Source organism: Dendropsophus ebraccatus, chromosome 13 (genome assembly GCF_027789765.1).
Source record: "Dendropsophus ebraccatus isolate aDenEbr1 chromosome 13, aDenEbr1.pat, whole genome shotgun sequence".
Taxonomy (NCBI): domain Eukaryota; kingdom Metazoa; phylum Chordata; class Amphibia; order Anura; family Hylidae; genus Dendropsophus; species Dendropsophus ebraccatus.
In genome coordinates this window covers 59,381,778-59,409,375 of record NC_091466.1, presented here as the reverse complement: position 1 = coordinate 59,409,375, position 27,598 = coordinate 59,381,778, and the positions used below count along the sequence as shown (strand labels likewise).

Genomic DNA, 27,598 nt, shown 5'->3' with positions numbered 1-27,598 from the left:
GTAATTTTTTTTTAAATTATACTATAGATTTTGCAAACCCGTTTAGTAACGCTACTTAGCTGAACCTCACACAGGCTTACCGGGGCTCTCTTGATCTTGATCCCCTATAATATCCACATACCAAATACATCCATGACCTTTGTATTTTTTTAGTAATGGATTTGCTACATAACCGGCCTGGAGGTTGGGTTATAGACTTTTTGGACCTGCATTAGAAAGACATCTTTCAGGTCAGGGAGGAAGACAGAGCTTTGATCTCCAAAGCAGAATTATATTCGCATGATTTGTTGTTCCTTTGAAAAGAATTCTGAGCGTGGCTAATTCAAAGAGTAAAGGCTGCAGTTTAAGCTTCTGACGTGACTGTCTTGACATTTGTCCAGGATCTTCTTGAAATTGATGAATCAAGCACATTAACCTTCATACTGTATATCACAATGATTGCAAATTCCTGACGCCTGAATGGAACTCTGAGTGCTCTCTGTTACACGAAGACATGCTAAGAGTCTATCACGGAGCATATATCTATGCACGTCGTACAGTATATACATGTGGGTTCGGTATGTGTTCACGTAAAACTAGGATCATTCAGCTTTTATGGTTATTTTAGGGTTTACATATGCATTGAAGTTAGACTTCTTAAAGCAGTAGTGGATTGATCTGCACTTGAAATGTAAACCTTTGAACTTCATATTGTAATACTTCTTAAAGGGCTCGTCCAGCCTTGGTATATTGATCGCCTACCCTTAGGGTATGTCGTCTTTTTAATTTTTTTTTTTTTAAATCTTTGAGGGTCTGCCCTCACTATGGGGATGTTTGATGGGTGCAAGTTATTACACTATATTACGCCTTTAGCCCCTTCAAACAGCTTATTTGGTGGGGTTGACATGAGTTGGACACCATCATCAATCAAGGATAGGCCGTCAGTGTTTTAATGCTTTATGACTCCCTTAATATACAGTCTGAGAGCAGATTACTGATAGATATCTGACTGCACCCCCAAAAACACACACACAGTTGTATACATATTTTCCAGGAATGCCAATTTAGGGTGTGTTCACACTTACAGGATCTGGCGCAGATTTGAAGCTGCAGATTCAAAGCAAATCTGCAGCTTCAAATCTGCGCCATCAAATCTGCTGCAGATCCTGTTGTGTGAAGCCACTCTTAAAGTTGAATGTACCACTATTTTTTTTTTTTTTTTTTTTCCTCCCCCCCCCCCCCCCCCCCCCCCCCCCCCCAAATGCTCCATGCCAGGCCGATGCTCAGGAAGGGGACGGAGGTTCAAAAAAGGGCCACGGCATCAGCATCCCTAAACAAAAAACAAAGCAATGTATGCATTGGCACATTGTTGCACTGTTTTAGATATAGGCCATCAATCCTAAAGTTCCTTTACTGCTGAATGCAATTGTTCCCTGCTAGTAGCCAGTTCAGACTTGGGAATGGCTGTAATGTGGTTTCGTTTTGAGAACCTTCAACAATAGAGAGATATTAACGTTTACAAGAATAAAAGTAATAGACAGAAGTTTTTGTGGTTATCGTTCAGATAAATATACGAATGCACATTCAAGAAGTTCCAGATTACATTGTATTGTTTAGTCTCCTAGTGCTTTGTTGTGTTATAGGGTCTGCAGTCATTATACTATATTGTTTAGGTTCCTTTTCGAGCCTTATGCTATACATCTGTGCTGTGCACACTTCTTACAGCAACTAATGGGTTAGGTATTAGTGCTGCTGTAATAATCTGTCTAGGCAGAGCTGCCGGAGGGACCAGCCGAGATGTGGTCTGTGTATCTCTGGTGCCAGAGACTTTGTGTTGCTGACTTTATGTAACAAGGGAGTCTCGTGATCCCACATAAGACCTTCCATGTTCCCCGCCTCATAAATCACCAGGCATCTTATAGTCAGGGGAGGGAAGTGTCTGAAAAGTCAAGTTCACAGGAGACTGTTAAACAAGACTGAAGAGTTGTCATTACTCTTTCCTGCCTCCTCTCTGACATTGTTTTTAGTTTTCCAAAAATACATTTGCTCGAAAGAGGATTTCCAGTCGGTGATGACTATTCTCTTCTCATCTGAGCTTATAGTGGCACAGACCGAAATACATTCCATACCTGCACATAGGAAACTCTATAGGGACTGCTTCCTTTAACCGGTTAACCATTGCTACAACTTCTTCTAATAACTAGATACTTTACTGGTCCCATCAGTCATGAGGTAGAACACGAGAACATACCCTAATAAGTTGTATGATACCCTTATACAGTGGTACCTCGGTTCTCGAACTTAATTAGATCCGGAAGGCAGTTTGTGAACCGAGCAGTGTCTTCCCATAGGGAATAATGTAAATGTGTTTAATTGTTTCCAGCACTCATCAATAATTACCTACAGTACCATATATTACATTGTAGAGTGCCCAGTATAAGCACTACAGTACAGAACAGCACTATATACTGTACAGGACATTACAGAACAGCACTATATACTGTACAGAACATTACAAAGCAGTACTTTATACTGTACAGGACATTACAGAGCAACACTGTACAGTACATTACAGAGCAGCACTGTACAGGACATTACAGAGCAGCACTATATACTGTACAGGACATTACAGAGCAGCACTATATACTGTACAGAACATTACAGAGCAATACTATATACAGTACAATACAGAGCAGCACTATATACTGTACAGGACATTACAGAGCTGCACTATATACTGTACAGGACATTATACACAAGAAACATTCAACAAAACCAGCAATTATAGTACAGTAGTAACCAACGCCTCACTCATCCTTTACTGTATAGTGGTCCCCTCCATCCTAGCACTGTTAAGGGTGGGAGATGGTGGTGCACTGACTGTACTACTACTGTACTGTATATGCTCTCCAGCAATTTTATATAGTGCTGTACTGTATGTGAAGCCTCACCAGTGCTAAACTCACCAGGTACAACCCACCATCCTTGCTTACAAAAATGTTCAGATACTGAGTACTTCAAGACTGGGGGCCCGAAAAGTCTTTGAGAACCGAGTAAGAGTTCCGAGCAGTACCACTGTGGTGTAATTTTTATTAGAGTACTAGAGTTCCACTGTTGGGGTTCCCTGATAACGATACCTCGAGCGTGTTGGCGCTGTACTGCCTGTATATTTGTGATATTTTGTTTGTATGTCTGATACCTGAATAACTTACTGCCATATATTTGTATGACTGGGTTAATGCCATGTTTTTATGTAATCCTCCTTTCCGAGGTTACATTTGAGGGGTTTGCTGCCAGGTCCTGTGACATCCTCGAGCCACAAGCTCATGTGCCTAGAAGGGTGCTGGTTTTCATGCCTTTCTGGGGGTAGACAACCAAGTTCATATGATAGGGAATATGTTTGAGAACAACCACTGTCATTCTGAATGTGTCGTGGGCACGGTCGTATAGTGGTCTTGTCCGGTATGAGAACACACTATCCCAGGAGATCCTTTACTTGCACAATAACCGCACACAGGATCTTGGTTCAGGGGAAGAAGACATCCCCCGGTAGTTTTCCGTGAGCATGCTCTGTCGAGCACACTGCTCATCTCTTGACTGAGCACCTCGTGGTGCCCAGGTATAGGTGGCCATACACCTTCAATAACTGATGATTGGCCGCAAGTTATATCTCGGTAGTCTGACTATATCTCTGTTTTCCAGGACTCCCTAGGGCTGCATCCAACAACTTTAGCCACTGATATTCAAATGCTGCACGATTGGACTCTTAAGTCCTCGCTCAACACTACTCAATAATACTATGGAATGTGTTGATGAAAACTGATTTGATATTTAGCAATTTCCCTGTAGAGCGGGGGGCGCTTTGAGTTTCCATACTCTTTTAACCCCAATGATTGGCTTTAGATTGGCTTTGTAAATACTTACGATTGATACTTCCTGAAGGCCATTTCTCCCTGACATTTAAAGCCGTGGTATTTATTCCTCTGAAATGCTGGGATAAATATTGATTATGTGGATGAGCTGTGATTTGGCCGTTTTGCTGTGCTCATTTAGAGAGATAGCATTTCTTTATTTACTCTATTGGTTGGGAATGTGCCGTTATTTCCATTCTCCACTTGTTACACTAATTGAACATGACTCTTGTATGAGTTTTTAATTCCGCCAAAGAAGAATGACTACAAATGCCGTTGGTATAAAACCCTTCTTTGAAGTTTTATTTTTCCCCAGAAATCAGAAAGTTGCTTCCAGGACTGACTTCTGGACTCTGCAAATGTTGCAATCTCCATAGGTCTCTTAAAGTGCATTTGGCAACACCAATATATTTTCTTTTTTTTTTCTTTTTGAGTCGTTCATTTATCTCAATTGTGCTTGATGTTATCCACTGAATGTTTCCAGCAAATCACTGGCAAAACTACAGAAAGTTTTTTTGTTTTTTTTTTTTCAAGTCACGTTATCCAAAAAGATAATTTGCTTTCAAACAGAGAGTGATCTTGTATGAAATGTAAATATGAAATATTCAAGTCTAGCCCTTTGAACTTCACACTATATATACATATATATCAAAGGCTCATGATCCAACCATGTTACGACTCTGTACAGTTTCATATATGTATGTATATAGGGCACTGCTGTACGAACATATGCCTCTGACAATTTATTTTTTTTTTTTTTTATTCATTTCTATTTAATATTGTCATACAGTTGTCTCTCATCTTAAAAGATATAATAAATCTTCCCTACAAGTATAACAGTCTCGCTGTACCAAAGGGGGTTACAATTCCATTATTAGCAGTAGCTGTAACCTCTGTCCTCAATGTGGTGTTTTCTCTCTGGGAGAGGATAGTGTGTTTTTCTTCAGTTTGCTATGGCTGCAGCAGGCTGTGTGTGTTTCAGAGACAGGGGCAGAAATTAAAGGGGTGTTCTGGGCAACACTGAAAAATCCAGAGGGGACAGGAGGTGGTGGGATCATAATAAAGAAGTCCTATTTACCCATCCCTGTGCTCCGGCAGTACACCGTCACAGCTCATGGTCACCTGTTGGGTTCCCCATCCTGTGAAATCACAGCCCCACTCAGCCAATCAGTGAGTGAGGTAGGGCAAAGGTGCAATCAATGACTGGCCGAACGGGTAGTTCCTGTGGTGCCGCGATAATTTAGGAGCGCAGACGCTGACAGTGAGCTGATAAATCTGGGCCTATGCCTGACCTCTATACACAGGTATCTGGCATTGTTAGCAGTTTTTCTTTGTATTTGGTGAATATTTTCTTAGAAACATCGAGATTGTCCGCAGCAAAAAAGACCACCTGCTCCATCTAGTCTAGTTTTGAGTTGTTCAGGACATGGATGCTGGGGACTGGCTGCATCCACTGCACACACAGGAGAAGCTGCTTTATATCTTTTCCTTATTCCCTCAGAATTCGCCCCAGGATCATGTGGGACATTAAGAAAAAGCTGCTGAGACAGGCATACGTTACACCAGTTTCATAAATAACTTCCCTGGTGTCTTACTATTTATGAAGGAGTCGGAGTGTCCGTAACATGCACTGAAACTTCAGAAGTGGTCTCTGAAATCACAAGCCAATCACTGGCTGAGAAGTCATTGCCACAGCTAGTGGTCAGCTGAATGGCCCGTCGCTTCAGAGACAGGCTCAGAAGTTCCAGCGGTGGCTGCGGACAATGGGCAGAAGCAAGAACAACATCAGGGATCATAGAAAGATGTGTATAAGGTTTATTCTTTTACACTTGCAAGGCTGCTTGGACATTGCTAATGATATATAGGGGGAGATTTATCAAATATGGTGTAAAGTGAAACTGGCTCAGTTGCCCCTAGCAACCAATCAGATTCCACCTTTCATTTTCCAAATAGTCTGTGAGGAATGAAAGGTGGAATCTGATTGGTTGCTAGGGGCAACTGAGCCAGTTTCACTTTACACCATGTTTGATAAATATCCTTAATAGTCTTTGCTGAACGGTTATCGAGCTGTGTAATACGGCCCTTAGAAGGTCCACTCCAATCTATCTTTTCTATGTCAATTTGGCTTCTTGTAAAGCATCATCCAGAAAGCTCAGTCAATATGGCTGCCCCTTAATTATGTAAACTAAGAAACTGGAAAAAATTAAGATTACCATCAGAAAATAGAAACCGATTGGGAAACTGAATTTCAGTATCTTCAATATCTGTCTCTAATCAGTGTAAAAAAAAAAAAAAATTAGATGCCCCATTCCCTTTAAGTTAAAAAAAAAAAAGAAAATTCCATTTCAATCACGGGCCGTATTTATTCCCTAATCAGAGAAGTCCTATTTGTCTCTATTTATAGTCATACGCTCGTTGTATAAACTGTTTAGATTGGGAACAAATTCCCATTTAACAAGATAATTTAACCTGTAATCCAATGAGCATCTGTTGCAGAAAGCGTGCACTCTCCCTAGGAGCGAGCTCAGCCGTCAGGTGACAGGTCAATCGTTCTATACGTGTGCTATGGAATGCGACGGCGCCTTATGAATGATAACCTCTAATATTGTAAACCCTTATATTTCATAACGCAATTTTTTTTTTTTGTAAGTTCCCATAAGCCCCAGGATAATATTTGGGCTGTCACAGGAGCCGCCTAACCTCCTAGATCTTGTAAAACATCTCCCTGGTGGCATCTCCAGCCCCCCCGAGGTGTTCACACAAAGACTTGTATAATCATTTTGGATTTAGTGTGTTAAAGCTCAGGGCGCAAAGGAAAGTTCCTACTTAAAACAATTCAATAACCGGAGCGTGTGAAATGTAGCTGGCGAGTGGTTGTTTTTATGAGCGCCTGCCTGGGAGCCGGGGTCCTGCTCTGCTTTGTGTCCCATCTGACGGCTATTATTTTCTAATGGGAGCGGGTTTGCTCTAATGACGCTGCTGTGTATAAATTCTTTTTGCAGCGAGCAGACACTGTAGGGCCACATAAAAACGTTTGCCTTAATTTCCCTGCAAAAAAGGATTTCAGAAACCAGACCAGGCTTGTAACTGATTTTTTAAAGGTTGAGGAACCCAATAAAATTACCAGCCTTGCACAGCATGCGTCTGCTTCCTTTTGGAGTTATTGTTAGGTGTAGGTGAGATATTCAGGAGGTTTTGACAGTGTGTGTTGGAGGGAAGTGAAAAAAAAACCCCACCAGGAAAGACTGGCTTTAATGAGTCTAATTTGCATTACATGGCAAGCTTCATGCAGACAAGCTTCATAACATTAGCACTTTTCAGACTGTTGGAGGTGTGAGCCCTGTGACATAGCTCCTGCTGGCTGCTAAATGAGACCGCTATACATTGCTTAATAACGTACAGCTGCCATAAAGATGGTGTAAAATGTAGACGGTTTTATCACGTAGGGGAATGTAAAGTGGTGTCATCTGTTCTTTGTCATCTATGGTGCCATATACAATGGGAAGCGGCTTTCTCCTGCTTTGGCTGGGATAAGATTTGGCTTGTAGTATACCTATGCCACCTGTTCTATCATGGACATCAGTTTTATTTTAGTGGTGTGTATTTTTGAACAGACTGCCAGACTGACATATGGAGTCTTAAAAGACATGGGGAGAAGTATGCAAAGTAGCTCTCCTCTAAACATTTTTTTTTTTTAAAAAAAGGTACTTATTAGAGATGAGCGAACCGGGTTCGAGTCGATCCGAACCCAAACGTTCGGCATTTGATTAGCGGTGGCTGCTGAACTTGGATAAAGCTCTAAGGTTGTCTGGAAAACATGGATACAGCCAATGACTATATCCATGTTTCCACATAGCCTTAGGGCTTTATCTAACTTCAGCAGCCACCGCTAATCAAATGCCAAACGATCGGGTTCGGATGGACTCGAGCATGCTCCAGGTTCACTCATCTCTAGTACTTATCTCTGCCACATATTGGAGGTATTCCCCCAATCCGACCATGAGGTATAAGAACAATCATGTTTTCTACAGTTATCACCACAGCTTAAAGCTTATTAACTGAAATTTATATTCAAAACTGCTGACACTGTTGGATAGCCCTTAAAGGGTTACTCCAGATTTTCAATTTTTTTTTCTTTCAAATCAACTGGTGTCAAAGTTATATTATCTTGTAATTTACTTTGATTTAATAATCTGAACTCTTCCAGTACTTATCAGCTGCTGTATACCGTACAGGAAGTGGTGTATTCTTTCTAGTCTGACACAGTGCTCTCTGCTGCCATCTCTATCAATGTGAGGTACTGTCCAGAGCAGTAGCAAATCCCCTTAGGAAACCTCTCCTGCTCTCCAGACTGGAAAGAATACACTTTCTGCAGGGCTCACAGAAGCTGATAAGTACTGGAAGACTTAAGATTTTTTAATAGATGTAAATTACAAATCTCTGTCACAAGTTGATTTGTATGTTTTTATTTTTATTTATTTATTTTTTTGCTCAAGTACCTTTTAAGAGATTTTGTATATACATTGTTAACTTTAACAAAGCAGTAGCAAAACTTTTCCTACTCTGCACAGTTCCTAACATGTACAGAGGTGGCAGCAGAGAGCACTGTGTCAGACTGGAAAGAATACCCCACTTCCTTCAGGACTTAAGATTTTTAAATAGAAGTAAAGTGTGTGTGTGTGTGTATATATATATATATATATATATATATATATATATATATATATATATATATATATATATATGTGTATATATATATATATATATATGTGTATATATATATATATATTATAATTTTTTTATTTTATTTTTTCTGACTCCAGTTGATTTGGGAGAAAAAAAAAATTATTCCTTCCTTTTTAAGGCAGCTATCAAACATTGGTGGCAGCAGAGGGGCTGTGTCGCTAAACAGAAGTACATATGTATATAAAAAAAATATACTTTTTTTTTTTTATTTTAAATAAAGTTATTATATTTGACTTTTTTTATGTCCCCGGAGAACCCATTTAAGAATGTTCCAGAAATTTTATGCTTAGTTTACTTACAATAGAAGCAATGTTGCCCTGGCAAATCAAGATAGCAGAAGAAAATTTTGACATTTGTTTTTGGAAGAATGTTTGAAAAATGAATAGATGGTTGGTTTATACAAAACGCTTTTTTGCCAGGTCATCAAATATGTTTTCGAGCCTAAAAATGACACCTCCACCATCAGGGAAACCCTTTAACACAGTCAGACAATTACTATACTACATATCCAAGTGCTTCTTTGTTCGTGTTGTCAGTCTCTGCTTTTGGGACTGGTTTTTTGTTTGAGATTTATTATTAATTAAAAACTGAGGTTGAGGACATAATTCTTACGTACAGGAAACTTAGGCAGCTGCGATCATTTTAAGTGAAAGGGTATAGCCAATATCTTTTTGAGAAACAACAAGATTTGGTATCCAAAAGCTATTCAAACATAAGTGGAACCAGAAAAAAAAGAACGATCTTGGAGAGAAAAGAAAAAACACTTAAAATTTAAAAGGATCCCTTTGCTTCAAACTGGAAATTTACAATGGGAAAATATGTCCTGGCAATGTGTTTGTGTAAACTAAATACTATTCTGGCACACTGGGTTGGCGAACTCCATTTAAATTAGGAGAATACTTTTACGAGGAGATGTAGATGTAGTTAAGGCAAGAATTACAAGAGACTATTGGTTGTAATAGAAGAGTAGACGGGAGAACACGAGAATTAGTATAGGTCTGGAGAAAGGAATCCTACTAGAATTACATCTATAACATCTATACGCAGAGCCGAAATTTATGAAGTCCCATAAAATAATAGTAATATAGTACTTATAGACGGCGTTAAGCAAAATTCTTGGATGTGAAAGAGTTTTTAAATATCAACCATTAGGAGCAAAAGCCACAATCCTGCAGTGAACTTAGGTCGTGCTTTAATGTTGGCTGCCAACATTTATCCATGTATTACAGGCAGTGGTTTCTCTATAAGCCAATAGCATCAGTATTAGTATCAGTTTGTATTAGCATTGGTCTGAATGTCAAGACTTCTTCAATGAATGGCTTTTAGTAGCAGAAGGACCTGAGTAGACTGTGCAAGGTGTATTTAGTTGTCTCAGTGAGTATAGAATTTATTAGCTTATAGTGGTAAACGACTATTATTTGGATAAATCTTGCCCGATGCTTTTAAAGTTAATGTACCATTGGGTACATCGCTTAGGTTACTTTACCTTAATGGACCGGTGTTGGCGCAGGGATGGCGGTGGCGCATAATTTTTTTTGAACTATCACCCTGTTCCAGAGCACCGTCCAGGAATGGAACACTGGAGGAGGGCCCGCCGATAGAATCAATGGAGCCTCATCACAGAGGGGAGTGGGTTTCGTCACACTGTGAGCCGGCGGGCCCTCCCTCAGTGCTCCGTGCCGGGCTGGTGCTCAGGAATAGACTTTGTGGGAACCAAATGATGGTTCAAAAAAAGGAACACGCCGGTGCCTATCCATTAAGGTAAAAAAAACAAAAGTGATTTACTTGATGGTATGTTCGCTTTAAGTCCTCAAACCTAGAACAGGCAAAATTGGAACACTTTTCTTTTCTAACACACAGTTTCTAAAAGACTAAGACATACAAACCAATGGTGTTTTTCACCCTAATCTATTCATTAGGATCCTATCAATTATTAGAAGTTTTTCGATGAGGTTCATGGGCACTCGTTGGGAGTCTCACTTTGATGTATCTTGGCTAGTGTTGAATCGACTTGACGAACTGTTCAGGTTCGGCAATGTTCTCTTAACCCAAACGCTTGGCATTTAACTCCTGGCAGCTGGATGCTGCTCTAGGACTGCCAGAAAAACATGGATACAGCCTACGGCTGTATTCATATTTTCCGGGACACTCTAGGGTTGTATCCAACTTCTCTAGCCACAGACAGTTAAATGCCCACCATTCCGGTTCTGAGAATTACGGCAAGTTATGTTCAACACTAATGTTGGCTCATATGTTAGATGTTGGTTGAATGAGGTCCTTCTCTTGTTATAAATTTTCTTTTCAAAGTAAATTTTTACACTTATATTCTGACAAATCACTTATACACACCAAAAACAAAAACTTATACACACCACAAACTACTTGATATGGCCATCCATAATCGTATTTGGGGGGGGGGCAGACCTTTTGTTAAAGAAGGTCATTATGGATGGCATTCCCAACTAGGCCTGGTTTTTGCAACACCATTGAAGTAAATGGCACTAAGCTGCAATACCGCACACAACCTGTAGACAAGTGTGGTGCTGCTTCTGGAAATAGTCACATTTTCCTAATTCTTTACTCTTGGTAAAGGACAGCAATGGAGTCATTAGGGTCATGAGTCTCTGTCCCCTTTTTGTTTAATCCAATATGTGTTGAATGAATTTTGTCGTGTTAGACATGAGAAGACCCAGTGCTGTATTTATTACGTCAATTACATGTCATGATGTTACACTCCAGCGTTTTGGATGTTTTGTTAGTACTAGTGCTTTTGTTTTTTAGTATTACGGGAATACATAGTGATAATGTATGTTCTGTTTTTCTGAATAATTCCATACACTTTAACAAGCTTGCTGTTTTCTATATTTATAAAACACACCTACAAAAAAATTGCCAAACCAAGTGTCATCTGGATTTCTTTTTCCCCTGTGCAGCTACTTACTAGACAAAAAGTACATACCACAGGGTTTCCCCTCCCTCATAAGATCCACCTTTTGGAAATGTAAAGTCAGCCGTACACACAAGCAACAATGCATCAGGCATGTAAGAAAAAAAAAAACAGGTTCTATTGTTTTATTTCCATTATCTTCACCAGGGAACAATTGGGCTGCACATGTCTGAAAGTGACTGGTTTGGATGACTCAAATGTTCCCGCTCCATATTTAACTTGACAATAAACTACAACGTGCTTGATAAATTGTTCCTACAAGACATTAGCCACTACCTGAGGGGTCTAGTATGCCTCAAACCGGTTTTGACTGACTACTTTAATCTAAATTGTAGGCCCAGCAAAGTGGACGTGTAGTCAACACCCCAAAAATAATAAATTACTACCATAAATGGCTTAGGGGTGAGTATTAGGCATGCACCCCCTTAAATGTAAAATACCTATCCACCCTTTACTGTATAATCCCGCTTGATTATTAACTTTCCTTATTACAAATTACACCCATCTGACTATTAACTGAAATGTCAGACAAACTACAAACCCAGATATCTCAGGAACAGGAGGGCATATCAAGAAATGGTATAAACATATATTGGATGTAATGCCTAATATTGCACATCTCATTGGCTTGATAATAGCCCCGAAATGCGTTGCCTTTTATGAATATTAAAACTATCTAATCATCTTCACATCTGCCTGGCCTTCTTGGGCCTTAAAGAGGTACTCCGGGCTGGGGGGTTTTAGGGTATGGCTAGGGAAGGGGTGGAAATGGAGGCTGCCGGTCACTTACCTCCCCGATTCCAGTGCCGGGTCCCGTATTGCGCCGGCCTTTCTGTCTCGCTTCCTGGTCTGAGCTGCAGCTTGAGGTGTGACGTCTCAAGGCACCTCAGCTATTCAGCGACCGAGGCGGGACTACGACCAGTGAATAGCTGAGCTGCCTTGAGGCGTCACGTCTGAAGCCGCAGCTCAGACCAGGAAGCTGCAGCAGGACAGAAGAACGGGGCGCCACAATCCGGGAATCGGGGAGGTAAGTGACCAGCGGCCTCTATTTCCACCGCTTCCCCAGCCATACCCTAAAAACAACCGCTGCCCGGAGTACCCCTTTAAGTCTCTGACTGAGAAACCATGGTCCGGGTATCTCCCTTGCATTGCATTTATCCTCTACATTGAAAATGCAGTCCGTTCTGTCAATCATTTGGAATATCTTGTATACAGTTGATGTAATTTCCTGCTTATTCCAATTTTAGGAGTTCAGTGGGTGGTCCTAATAAGTGATTGGCAGCCATCCCTTATACATTTATACACCGATAACTGACTAACTAGGATTGCTCACTGAACTCCTAAGCCTGGAATAAGCAGGAATTTTCAATAGAATTCCATTTATACTTACTCTCTCCAGAGAACCATAGATCTGCCTACTCAGCTCCTCTTTTTCTAAAAGACTATCCTTTAAGGATAGTCTTTATTAAAGGGGTACTCCGGCGGGGGGCCGTTTTTTTCCTGGGACCGGGGAGGAGGTAAACAACGTCAACTCGTGGCGCATCACGGCACTCCGGTCCCCGGCCACTTCCTGGTGTCTGACGTGGGCCCAAGACGATACGTCTCAGGTCCTCTCAGCCAGTCAGTGACAGAGGCGGGATCTGAGCGGACTTGAAATGGATCCCACCTCTGTCACTGACTGGCCGAGCGGACCTGAGACGTCCACGTCTCCTGCCCACGTCAGACACCAGGAAGCGGCCGGGGACCGGAGCACTGCGATGCGGGACCCGCCGCTGGAACCGAGAAGGGGAGTGGATGTCTTTTCCCTCAGCCATCTCCTACCCGGTGTCAGGAAAAAAAAAATGCCCTTCGCCGGACTACCCCTTTAAAATACCTCAGTCATTCCGATGCTGTAGTGATATAGTATTCAAATATTTGCCCTAACTTGTACAATTTATCTGCATCTCAATAAAGTAAGTTTGGCCAAACCTTAACCAGGCCGTTGAGCAATGCTGCCTGGAAAAGATGGATACCACCCTAGGAGACCTGTGATGGTCATCATAGACTTTTCCAGGCTGCAGACCAAAGCAATCAATGGTCGAGCAATCTGGTCTGGGTTCATCCATCTCAATATCTGTACAATGGGGTGTTATCAATCGCTATTAGGTCAATTGTCAGGAACTTGACAGGTTAAAAGAGCTCTGAATAACAGTGCATTTCTTACAAGCAGTTTTTACTTTAAAGTATCATTTAGCTAATACTAAAATTATAACTCTTTACATATAATCCTCATCTGGTATTACATTTTGGCAATCAATTTTTTTTTTCTGAATTTGCTGGTTAAGACAGACCCCTTAAATTTATTTTTAGAAAAATCTGATCATTGACATATGTTCAGGAGAAATGTATAGAGAAGCGCTAAGCACCCGCCACTATATGAAGGATATACAAATACGGACTGTGTGTGTGTATATATATATACATATATATGTATGTGTGTGTGTGTGACCCAATGTACTGGGGTACTGATAACCAGTGTAACACATGGTGCATGTATTGTGAGGCTGTGACTGCCGGTATGTTGGCTCCAACTTAATCCTTAAAGAGAGAGGGAAAAATAAATAAAAAATATGTGATGAAAGGGCAGAGTTTTGCGTATGGATATACTGTATATATTATCAATCAGACTGTGATTTCTTAGAGAATGGATAAGGGCTCTTTGAGGGTTATGGACCCACCATCCTTACTCTAGCTCCTATATCATCCAGGTTTGCATTAGCGGTCTACAGAACATGTATCAGGTGTTGTCCTACATCAATGACCAGAGAACGGTGGAGTTTACTTTATTTATTTATCATTTTAGTCATTTTATAGCCTGTGATTTTCTTTCCGCAGCTATCTTAAATGTTGATGACTCAGTCGTGGATCTTGAAACATTAGAAGCTTTATTTGAAAATGTAAGTGGACTTTCCGTGTAACTTATAGATTACCTTTTTCATATAAGATCAATACACTTGTATATTGTTGTTTTTGTTTTATTATTTATTTATTTTTTGTCACCAAAGGGGTCATATGGTTTAAAGGAATCTTTAAAGTTTACTATGTGGTGTTGGAAACGGTGGTACCAGAAACTGATTTTTTTATTTTTATTTTATTATTACTAATTTTATTTTATCAATTCTGCCATATGATTTATTTATTCTCTATTAAACTACTACATCACTGTATTAATCTAATAATATCTTTATATACAGAGAGCTCAGAAGGATGAGCTGGAAACCATCAAAAAGCACTATGAGACTTCTACAGCAGAAGATGTGAAGCTGCTAGACAAACCTGAACAGTAAGAGAAAAATCCACCTTGTCCCTTCTAATAGTAGAAACGTAATGTACACATTATCTTGAAACAAGACTGAATATCCCACAAGAACATAAATGTAATTGCGAAGTTTAGGAGATGGTTTAGTAAACGTTAGCATTGCACATTGTGTTAACTAGTCTTGCAAGAGAATGAAACCTTTATTTATTTGCTTTAACTGTACAACATATTGTTTATATGGGCCATCTCTTACATTAATGTTTTCATGTTTGTATCCAGGTTCTTGTACGAGTTATCTCAGATCCCAAATTTTACTGAAAGAGCTAAGTGCATCATTTTCCAGTCTGTCTTTGCTGAGGGAATTGGCTCAGTTCATAGGAAAATAGACATTATCTCCCGCACCTGCAAGGTAAAGGTTACATTTTTAGCACCTTATTGTACAGTACACGCCATAATGAAGACTTAGAGATACTGTAAGCCTTGCTGCCCGTAGAATCTTTGCTGGGTCAGATGCTGAGAGCATGTGTCAGATCACTGCTTACCTCTGGGTAGTCTGACGCTTTTGCTGGGCTAGGTGCTCTGTGTCTGGCTTAGCAGCAGCAACACATGCAATGTATGCCTCATTGTAAATGAGCAGAGACTCCTGTCTCTGCTCCAGTGTAGGTTGTCATGGAAACTGTGCAGGAGCAGGGACTCCTCTCAGACAGGAGTCCCTGCTGCTGTACATGCTGAGCAGATAGACATGATGACTACAACATCTTTTTTTACATGAGCTTGACTATCACTATTCTAGTGATCAGTGGGGGACTGATGGACCTTGTAGTGCATTGCTATGCTTATTTTTCCAGAGCTTGCTAGAATTGAATGGAGTGAAAGATATCATGGGTTTGATTCTTGCCTTTGGAAACTACATGAATGGAGGTAACCGGACACGAGGACAAGCAGATGGATTTGGGCTGGAAATCCTGCCAAAGCTAAAAGACGTCAAGAGCAGGGTGAGCTTCAACTATTAAAATTTTTTTGATTTAACTTCATTTTTTGGGGACATTTAATTTCGTTTTTTCGTTCTTATAACGATAGTGACAGTTTAAATTAGCGTATGTCAGCAGAAAACGACCCAAAAGGCATGGCCCATCTAAGGCCATTAAATGAATGAATCCCTAGGCTGTGTGTCACAGTTTATGTCAGCATCCCATTCTCATATCGCTTTCGCTACCCACTTATGAGAATCAAATTGATAATCTCATTGGAATGAATAGATACACATAACTTGCTGCACGTATGAACACTGGTTACTTTTAACCAGCATTTAACCAGGTGCCCCCTGCTAAGTAGAGAGGAGGGTGCCTAGTTCATCTGTTGCATTTCCTCAAATTTTTATATATTTTATCCCTTAAAGGGATGTGTAAATGAAATGTTAAAAAAATTAGAACGAAAAAATTAAACCATTTTCTGCAAGACACGTTAGAGCTCCGGCAGTATGCAGTCAATTTCCGGCATACTGCCAGGGTTCTAATGTATCTTATAGAAACCAGCTGCAGTTTTTCATTCTAGTTTTTTTTTTTTTTGTTTGTTTCATCCCTTGAAGGGATGAGTAAATGAAATATATACCAAAATGAGTTAGTAATTAAAAAGTTTTGGAGCTCCTGGCATCATAATGAAAGAGATCTGATCTGTTTAGAGCTTTGTCAGTACAGTAGCGTGGAAACTTAAAAAGCACCCAGAGGTGCTTTCAAGCTCAATTGAGCTCCCCAATGTTTGAATTAAGCACTATGCTTGACCAACACTATTATGTTTTAACCATTTCCTGCTGCCCTGCAAATTTTTTTTTTTCCTGGCCAACCCCTTTAAGTACACAACAATATACTTTGTAGAGATGCACACAGGATACTATTTTTGCAGAAACTTTGCTGATGGCGCAGAATAGCAGCGATTTCTACATTTTCAGCTGAATTACTTTTTGATCACGCCTTTCCTTTTTACAATGAGATATTCCTAATAAACTTTATACAAGGGAAATGTTCGTGAAATGTTTGCAGAATATAATAATTAAGTGGCTTTGGCACCAAACCAAAGTTTAAATTTAAAGAATATTTTTCCGAATGGTTTGTATTGCCATGTTGTGTTCAGCTGGTAGCTTGGGGTTATGTAAACACAGCTTACTGCATGTTTTTTTTTACATGCTTATCTACCCGGGTATTTATGTGTGAGTAAGGGTGTGATTTACATCTGGCTACTGGAGATGTTTGGAATATATGCATTGCAGTAAGTACTTGGGAGGGTTCACCTTTAGAAATATATTTGACTGGTGTGTTAAAGCAGAAGATACCATAGTAAAGTTGGGTTTCAACCCTTTGTTGCAAGTAATAAAATACTGGTGAAAATTTAATATCTAAAGCTCGCCATACACCTTGGATAGTGGTGAGCTCATTTATCTGACAGATATTTCTGATCTTTCTCTATACACATGCATGCTTGTCTAAGTATGCGTGTGTGTTTACTGGGGACAGAGAAGGCTACCATTGAAATGGACTGCCTGATCCTTCTCTCTCCTTACGTCATCTGTCAAGGAGTTAAGAGGCCACCATTTAAATTAGATGGTCAGGCAATCTTGTCGCAATCTGGTCACCAATGATGTGGTTGACCAACCGGCTCTGGTCTGGAGCATATGTATGGTATGGTAATTGCTTCCCAATCATCATATACATGTCCGTATGGTGATGGGGACAAATACTGAACACTTCTAGCGATTGGCTGATTCAATTTTACCCCCAATTTTTTTTTTTTTTTTTGCGTTAAAGGAAAAAAGATTGAACTGCCTACATTTTTACCCAGTGTGTTGAGAGCGGAGACCATAAAGCTTTTCAAATAGTAATCAGAAAGTAGATACTCTGAATCAAATTCACTCCAAATTTTCCCCAAAATTCTGTTTTCGTCTAAATTTTTCAAGATTCCTGCAAATTGTAAAAAAGATCAGATTCCCTGCTCCTGTACACGCGCATCTAAGAATAAACGCTATGGTGCTTTATTACATTTGTTTGCTGGGTTGGGTGTCTGTCTGCTGCCAGATATGTACAGCCGAAATCCAGTTGGCCATCACACCCAAATGGAGTTGATTTGATGGCTGGTTTTACTGGGATAACTTGTTTGTCTGTTAAGTCTAATATGAGTTATGTTGCCTCTTTTTCTCTGTCTTCAGGATAATGGAGTCAGCCTTGTTGATTACGTGGTCCGGTTTTATCTTCGACACTGTGATCCGGTAAGAGTGTTGATGAAAAACTTGGAGGTCACAAACATGGGCATGATATTTTTGAACTTATGTTCATAAACATAAAAATTGCCTGTTCTGAGGTCTTATTCTTATTTTATTTTATTTTTTTGAAGGATGCTGGCACAGATAAGAGTGTCTTTCCATTGCCCGAACCTCAAGATTTCTTCCTGGCTGCACAGGTGAAGTTTGAGGATCTGGAGAAGGACTTGAGAAAACTCAGGAAAGACCTAGAAGGTAAAGTAAATAGTTACAATAGTTTAAAACAAGTTACAACAAAACACCTTTATTGTATAGTTGTTACAATGACCAACTATGGCAGTATTTAAAGTAGACCTGTCAGCAGGAAAACAGGGTGTAAATAAGTCCATGGCTAGATAGATCTTCCATCGTCATTGTATTAAAGAGGATGTACCACCAGGTACATCCTCTCTAATCTGAACAGACTGATCGAACAGCGTCGTTTTTCGGACCACGGCCTGGTTACCGTGTACGGCGCCGTTCCATGCAACGGAACCAGCCGTTGCTCAAGCACTGAAGGCCGACCAGGCCGACCCCAGTGGGAGGGAATTCCCTCCCCTGTATTACGCGGCTCCATTCAGTGAAGGAGGCGGGATACGAGCGGACTTGAAAAGGATCCCGCCTCCTTCATTGAGCTGAGCGGCCCTGAGACGTAGCATCTCAAGCGGCGTCAGACACCAGGAAGCGGACGGGAACTGGGGACCGGAGCGCCGCGATGAGTGACCTGCCGCTGGAACCAGGGAGGTGAGTGGGCGTCTTTTATTTTAGCCACCTCCCCCCCCCCCCCCAAAAAAAAAAAAAAAAGTGCCCCCACACTGGATAACCCCTTTAAAGAGGATGTACCTGGTGGTACATCCTATTTAAAGACATAAGCCTTTTTGTTGTTGCATTCATAAGGCTCAAAAGCCCATGGGTCACTGCCCAGCATGGCAAGAGCTCAGGTACAGGTGCTGACAACTCCGCTGTATACTACAGTATATACTGGCACTAGTATGCTTTCATTCATACTAGTCTAGTCTTTTGGCATTTGGCGTTAGTATGTATTGATGATGTCTGGAAGACTAACGACAATTTGGAGGGGTTGTTACAATTTGTAAGATTATATATAAATATAATATATATATACCTCAAATCAGAGCAATCAGACCCACTGCAAGGAGCTACTAGTAATATTTTTTTCTGCAGTGGCCCTGCCCAGGACTGCCTTCTCCGGCTTCCCAAGTTGATCTCTAGGGATTTCAGCTGCCAGACTCATAGTGATCAACTAATTGCCAGCAGGTCCTAATTTAGATAAGTCATCCACATGGAACGGTTGCCTTCGGCATCAATCGAGTTATTTTACTAAAATATTTCATCTTAAAATTTCATTGTCACAAATTTGAGGACGGAGTAAATATTTACTTTAGTGAATTTCATTATTTAACATTTTAGAACCAAAAATCAGTCATTACTGGAAAGCAAACCAGCAGATGAATGTTCAGTCTGGGATCCTGAAGGCAAGGGGAAAAAAAAATTCAACTAGCGCTGATAATAATGGCTATCTAATTTCTCGGCAATATGAAATGATAACATTAATGTAAACAATATGGATACTTTGTTAATATATGAAGTGTATAACAATAATAAAAATGAACTTGGGGGTGGGAGGTTCAGTGCCCGCGTACATCAAATCTGTGGGAAATGGACTTGAAGCATGCAAGAATTCCTCTCTGTCATCTGTAAGGCCATGTGTTTAACTCCGCAGAGCTTTCTTGTTTAATAAGAGAAATACTTCTCCCAATGCTTGTGTAACAACAACTTAACAGCTCCAAGAAAAGAATTTTCAATTGGTAAAAAATGGGGATTGTGGAAGAAAAACACGGGGCCAAGATTAGAGAGAGGAGAGCGTTTTAAAGCTGGGACATAAAATAAACAGTTAATAAGCTTTGCTTACCCTTTGACGGGTATGTTTGAGGCCGGGAGATCAAAGGCTGCTGCCGTAGCAGCACCATGTAGATTGGGTTTCTTAATTTCAATGGTTTTTTTTTATTATTTATTTATTTTTTTTGCTAATATATTATTAAAAGAAAACCTTTAATTTGCAGATGTCTTATTGTTGCTTATGTTTTATAAGGACTTTGGTTAATGTTTTCCTTAAGCTGTATAGACAAAAACTTCCTTTGGGGTTCATGTAAAAGAGGAAGTGATGGGTTCTCCTACTTGACTGTAACCAAAGCATAAGCTATATTTTATTTGACCTCACATTTAAAGAGTGTCTTTTGAGGACAACTACTGTCTATGTGCATTTTAGAATAGGAGGACAAACCTAGCCCATGTACATTTTTAGGACATGAGGACAACCCCAGCCCATGTGCATTTTAGAATGGGAGTACGAACCCAACCCATGTGCATTATTGGGATACGAGGATAACGCCAGCCCATGTGCATTATAAGAACATGAGGACAACCTCAACCCATGTGCATGATTAGGATATGAGGACAACCTCAGCCCATATGGATTATTAGGACCTGAGGAAAACCCCAGCCCATGTGCATTCTTAGGACATAAGGGCAACCCCAGCCCATGTGCATTATTAGGGCATGAGGGCAACCCCAGCCCATGTGCATTATTAGGGCATGAGGGCAACCCCAGCCCATGTGCATTATTAGGGCATGAGGGCAACCCCAGCCCATGTGCATTATTAGGACATAAGGGCAACCCCAGCCCATGTGCATTATAAGTGCATGAGGACTGAGACTGACCAGGTACGTTCAGAATTTTTGAATAGCTGACATGTTATACAACATTCCCTGTCAGCTACAGCAGTGAAAACTTTTAGCCAGGTGTAGAATTCCCAGTGAACAGCTGATTTCCAATTGTTAGAAGAAAAAAAAAGAGCCAGGATAGCTTCTGGTTGGCTTGTGAATCACCCCTTAAGGGTAGATTCACATGTGGCGTATTGGCTTCAGATTTGATTCTGTTTTCAGCTATTTATTCGTATAAATTTACATTTATGCAATACTCTGTCTATGCCTGGGATGGGGAATCAAAACTACAATTCCCATCATGCCTGGACAGCCGAAGGCTGTTCCTAGCCGTGTCGGGGAACTGCAGCATAGCCCTATTCAAGCAAATGGTACTAACTGCAGTTCCTTATTTACCCAATTGACTGCAAATATCATTGTGCAGGAAAAAAATCTGTCGGATCCTCAGTGGTCACAAAATGATGATATATATGGAAATATATATAGAAAATACCCATACTGCAAAGGAGTACTGTAGACTTTGGGGCTACCAAAGCATAAACCACTCAGAAGAGGAAATTTAGAGGCTTACTTGATCTTCCTGAAGGTTTGTTTGCATAACCTGGACCCTTTTGTGTCCTTATCCTCTTGAGTTTCCTGACCTCTTTTCACAAAGGTTGCCCTAACATGACACCAGTCTAGTCCCCAATGCTCCATGCAGCAAATGGTTATGGCCGCCACTGTCAATTAGTGTCTGACACTCCTGATTAGTATGGGTCACCTCAAGATAATAAACTCGGAATGACTTCCACTCACTCACTGAAAGGGAGAGAAAGCATGGAGAATTCTACATACTCACAAGACGCAGAATATTTAAGTTAAGCTTTATCTATTCGTATAACATAAACAGTATAGTAACAATTCATTCCCCTAAGGACAGCGGTCTACTGGGCCCTATGGAAGCAGCGTTTGTTTTAGTTGTTTTTTAATTCTCCCATTCCAAAAGTCATAATATTTTTTTTCCGCATAACCTTAGCCAAGTATGCACTTGTTTTTTTGTGGGCTAATTGTATTATTGAAGTATTTTTTTTTGGGGGGGGGGGGCAATGTATTGTGTAGCTTTTTATTATTTTGAGGGAAGGAAAAGGCACAGTAATATTTCTATTGTTTTGATGGTGGCGTTCTACTACTTTTGCTGAATACAACACTTGAGAAAAAAATTTTAGCGTTATACTTTTCAAAGACCCATTTTTTTTTTTCATTTTTCCCCCAATTGTTAACCAAAATAGTTTTCATTGGCACAATTTTGGGGTACGTATGACTTTTTATTATCGTGGTTTTTAGGGGAATTGGATAAAAGGCCTTTTTTTTTTTTTTTTTTTTTTTTTTTTAGGTCTTGCCTTTGACCAGTGGCAGTTTTGACCAGAGGCAAGCAATTAGCACCCAGTGATCACATCTTTAGGGGTACAGATGGACTCCCTATGTAAAACCACTTGGGTAATGCAATTGCTATGGGCCTAAATGGCGTGCATTGTTTTTGACTCCAAACTCAGCCATTGTAGCAGATTATCAGCTGTATGTAAGGGTACTATTACACTAAGAGATTTTCGACGATTAACGATAAACAAACTCAAACGACCACTATGGCGAACAACCTCTTATCGATTTGCAAACGATCAACGATAAAAATAGGTCCAAATTTTATTAAACGAACAACGTTGTCTGCCATTACACTAAACTATTATCGTTCAAATAGTAATGATTTAACGATTGTTGATGAAACCGTTAACATTTATGGCACAATACAGACACTACCACCGACTGAGGCTGTAAAGGTTTGGCGTTAGTAAAGTCCTCTGATTTTTAGAGTTTTTTTGCTATAAAGGGACCCAAAAATAATTAGCTGAGACTGCAAGCTCGAGTGTAATCTGTATGGAAGGAGGCAGCACCTTCTTAATTTCAAGCATTAAAAGGGTTATCTGGGCATGTTTTTTAATACATATATTAATCCCAATTTTGATGCACAGCACATCCAAAATCCCAAATCTGGGTCAGCAGGAAAGAATGCTTACTAAGCCTATCCTAGTTCTGTGCATGAGAAGTTAGGCTGTGTCTGTAGCGGGAGAGCAAGAAAGGTGACTTTGGCAATGTAACTGTATGTAATGCCCAGAGTACATCAGAAAATGACCCCTGGACTAGTCCACACTCCCCTATGTCAATTGGGTGGTCAGGCGGAGGAAAAGGGGGGAGTGAAAGTGGGGTCCTGCCAGGGAACATATCTCTTGGTAAGAGGGGGGAGCAGGGTAAGCTGTTTTTCCTTACCAGCCTTATTTAGGAAGGTGGAGGGGGATAACATTTTGCTGGAGTGTCCCTTTATAATTACAAGAACTGTCAAATGGGATTTTCATAAACAAGAACAAATGAGCTGCCAGATCTATTTCAGTTCCTTGGTTCTTATCAAATTTCTAAATAAAATAGATTAAGTTGTTTAGTTAGTGTGCATGATGAGATCAAAAAAACAAATGAATATGAGATCACGCATGACTTAATTTTAGAAGCGGAAGATTGAATGTCTGTGAATCATAGGCTTTCGCAATCCATATGCGAATGAGAACACTTAAATGGACAATAGTGGATTCGGTCTTGAATCTCAGATGGAAAATGCTGAAACTAATTTTTGTCACAATTCTTTCTTGCTTGATATCAGTACGGCATGACTAAAGTTGGTCTATCAGGCCGTTGAGCAGCGTCCCGAGCTTTAGATTTGGAATACTTTTTAGACTCATCTGAAGGAGACAAGATTAAGACACTGAATCCAAAGACTTTAGGGAAAAGTTGTGCAGAAGCCCTAAAGCACAACTGGGACTCTTCTAGGGCTTTGAGCCGGGCCTAGCTATATCATGGTTATCACATTATGGAAATACCTAAGCAACAAATACAGTTCTGGCAGTTTCTGAAAGAAAGCAGACATGTTTTCTAATAATGCACAATTATTTGACAGGGTTTGATAGAGGATTTTCACTAAATATTGTATGTATATCACTTTATTCTATGTCATGTCACTCCTTAATGCCTTATTCATGTGATCAGTGTTTTAATAACCCTTCTTCGGTCTTAGTCTTAATTCTTCTTCTCCATAGTGTCTGAAAAGCAAGCAAATGTGGTAATGCGAGATTCCCCAGAGGATCATCTTCAGCCATTCAAAGACAGGATGACAGAATTTATCCATAAAGGTGAGCCTTTGAGACCCTTGTCATAGGAAATCAACTGGGACGATACATTGAGGGTGGATGACTGCCCTACTATATTGGCTAGATCTAAATTACAGTGGAAATGAGGCAAAGTGCTGCATGGTGGAGATTACTCTTGACCACTGAGTGTACGTATGCCCTAGGCAGAATATGCACAGCATTGAAACATAACTAAGAGATCATGGGGGATCCTACTGATTCCCCTCCCCCCCCTTGATTTTGGGACATTCCTGCAGAATAGAGCGGATACCTAGAAATGACCAAACCTCAAGCACACTTGGGTTCATCCAAGCTCTAACGTACAGCATTTGATTACTGGTGGCTAGAGATGAATGAAGCAAATCTGGCGAATCGAGATTCCCTGCAAATCTTGCTGTGAATTTGCGAAGCGAATTCCCGCCTATTAGCTAAGGAATTTCTCCATAAAACAATGGCGGCCGAACATGCTGTTTGAAGAGTCACTGGGCGGAAAAAGGGATTCATCATAATCTCAAGCACTTGTCCAATCCGCTCCAGGCCCCTCTGTGATGTCTGCACCTCTCCCTCACCCTCTATATAAGGCGGTTCATTAATGGAGGTGGCCAGTCGGCTCTGTGTGGGGGAGAGAGCAGGATGGCATCAGGCAGTTACAGCAGAGCAGGGAGAGACTAACAGAGCGATACAGGGACAAAGAGGAGATGAATGGCGGAAATTGTGATTTTTCGGTTTTTGACACTCTTACAACAACAATTTGCCCTTCTGTAATAGTCCCAGTTCTGTAGCTACTATAGATTTGGCTGTTTTAACAAAATTCACAAATCAAATCTTAACGAGTTTGATAGAAAATTTGCAAAGCTCACAAATTTCCGTCTGCTTCGCTCATCTCTACCGGTGACTGCGGCAGTTGGATGTAGCCCTAAGGTGGCCTAAAAAACGTGGATACAACCATAGGACATAGAATGTATGCATCTTTTCCGGGACTCCGTAAGGCTGCATCCAACTTCTTCAGCCAACGGTATTCAACTGCCGCACGCTCTGGCTTGGATAAATCAGAGTGTGCGTGAGGTTCGCTTATCTCTACTTATATCCCAAAAATCATCTTGTCACCCATCTAAAGGGTTTATGTAACAAAAGCACTAGTACTGAATCAGAGTTTGAGTATCTTGGTCCACTAGGTGCCCGGACTTCTCTCACCAGTTTATGGTTTATCAGTGTGCATGTAATAGTACAAGAATGTTTGTATAATGGAAACCAGACCTAGCTATGGGTATGAAATTAATAAAGATGTCTTATTGAGCTGTTTGTCCACACTTTAGGTCACGATATGCCTGCTTTTTCTCCTTCATTCGCTTGCATGCTTCCATATTCCTAAGAGCTTCACGTTTCCTTCCACTCTCATGATTTAATACCTCAGTACTATTTCCCTTTTGAGAATCTCTGGCATTCTCGGCCTGCTCTAGTGATTGCCACTCCGCTGCCTTCCCGAGCCCCTACGGACTTATAATTCATCCCGTCCCTCTTCTGAGGTTATTTTATTTTATTAGAATCATATTGTTACAACATGTTCTGGCAGTGTTGCAACGTACACGTAAATAGCATTTGAAGTGGGCTGTGTGAGAGAGATCTTCTTGGACAGATGGCATGCAAGTGGAGAAGACACTGATCTTTACAATTGGGAAACATGCGGATCATGCTCAGGCACCTTGTAGCAGTTTGTTGGAAGTGCAACTTACTAAAGAACCTGTTCATGTAGTTCCAGTGTCGGGGAGTGGCTTATTTTGAGGAGTTGTTGGCAGAAACGGAGAGAAATGTTCCTGGCGACTTGACTGAGAACTTACTAGGCACGGTGGAGATACAAGCAGTCATCTTAACACTAGCTTTCTCCACCCTCTACATCTATTAAGGTATATCAACTGGTGCCAGAGATTTGTAACTTCTATCAAGAAATCTTAAGTCTTCCATTACTTCAGCTACTGTATGCCCTGCAGGAAGTGGTGTATTCTTTCCATTCTGGAGAGCAGGAGAGGTTTTCTATGGGGATTTGTGACAGCTCTCGACAGTTCTTGTCACAAACAGCGCTTGCAGCAAAGAGCACAGTTTTCGAATTAAAAGAATATACCACTTCCTACAGGATATACAGCAGCTGATAAGCACTGGACGATTGGAGATTTTTTAAATAGAAGTAATCTACAAATCTCTGGCACCAGTTGATTTGAAAGAAAACATTTTTTGCTGAACTACCCCTTTAATAGAATGATGAGCGCCCGCACTAAAGTGTGGATACGGCCGGAAGCAGTTGACTTTATTCACTGTGTTGTGGTGCTGTGTAACTGCAGCTTAGCTCTCGTTCAAGTGAATGGCAGCTGAACTGCAGTAACCAGGCCAGGCCACTACACAGTGAATGGAGCCAACTACTTCTAGCCTTATTTACTGTGTAGTGCAGGTACAGAGCAGCTGCTTGGTTGGGGTGCATCCTTCCAATCAGCAACTGATGAGCTATCCTATGGATAGTCTTACCTGGAAAACTTTTTTATTGATCTCAGTGGTAAGGGTCCTTTTAGGTCCCTAACTATTTCTTGGCAGCGGGCAGCCGCAAACAAGTGTCGATTAGCGAGATTGGTACTAGTTTGCAGTGCATTTACACAGCATGTGAATTCAAGGGCCCGAGCTGCACAAACGATCACTGTGTCATTCGTGCAGCCCTGGAAACTGACACCCAGATATATACATATCTGTGCTGCCAATTTGCTAAGTCAGTAAAATTGCAAGAAAATAATGATAAATCTTCCCCTCAATGTTGAGGCCAAATTGTATTTCTTTTTAGAAGTTCCTGATCTTGCAGTGGGATGAGAAGTATTGATTTTACCCAGCATGCACTGTTCTGGCATCTCTACTAGCTATAGTTTACTTGACAACCAAAGTTTTAATAACTTGAATTGTATAATGGCAGGATTACGTGAGGTTCTTTTTCCTGCTTTCTGGCAAATGTAAATGTTGACCATGACCGTGCGTGGATTTCAGTTCCTATAACTTGTATGTCAACAGTCATTGCTATCTGACAACGACTACCTACCCAATACAAACCTATTGGACAAAGCTTTGTTTTCTTTAGCTTTTCCTTCCTTGTTTCTAACTTCTCTACTTTCCATAGTGATACATAATTGATTTCAGCAGAAAACATTTAATCATTTGGGCAATTACGTTGTAAATAACATCGGTAAGTAATATTTTGGTCAGTATGTTTAGCCGAAACCAGGAGTGTGTCGGTGCTGACCCAATACTGACGTAAACCCAGCCCAATAATTTCAAAGACTCCAGAGGCTTTCCAAGCAATGTCAAAAGCCAATATTACTTAACAAAATATCATGTTATTCATCTAGGCTTAGTTGGTGCCGACCAAAGATTTAATAGCTGATGGCAGGAGACTAATGCCAATGGGCTGGAGAACTTTGTGTTATGATCAGTTTGGATGAG

The 27,598-nt window shown here is 40.5% G+C and overlaps 1 protein-coding gene across 1 annotated transcript in view; it reads left to right on the top strand.

Moving 5' to 3' along the window:
- FMN1 (formin 1) overlaps positions 1–27,598 on the top strand; it is a 137,252-nt gene that overhangs the window by 100,608 nt on the left and 9,046 nt on the right. Inside the window, 7 exon segments of the mRNA XM_069949350.1 lie at positions 14,458–14,519; positions 14,817–14,905; positions 15,161–15,290; positions 15,730–15,876; positions 18,081–18,140; positions 18,266–18,386; positions 24,035–24,127. Coding sequence (XP_069805451.1) covers positions 14,458–14,519; positions 14,817–14,905; positions 15,161–15,290; positions 15,730–15,876; positions 18,081–18,140; positions 18,266–18,386; positions 24,035–24,127 — 702 coding nt within the window.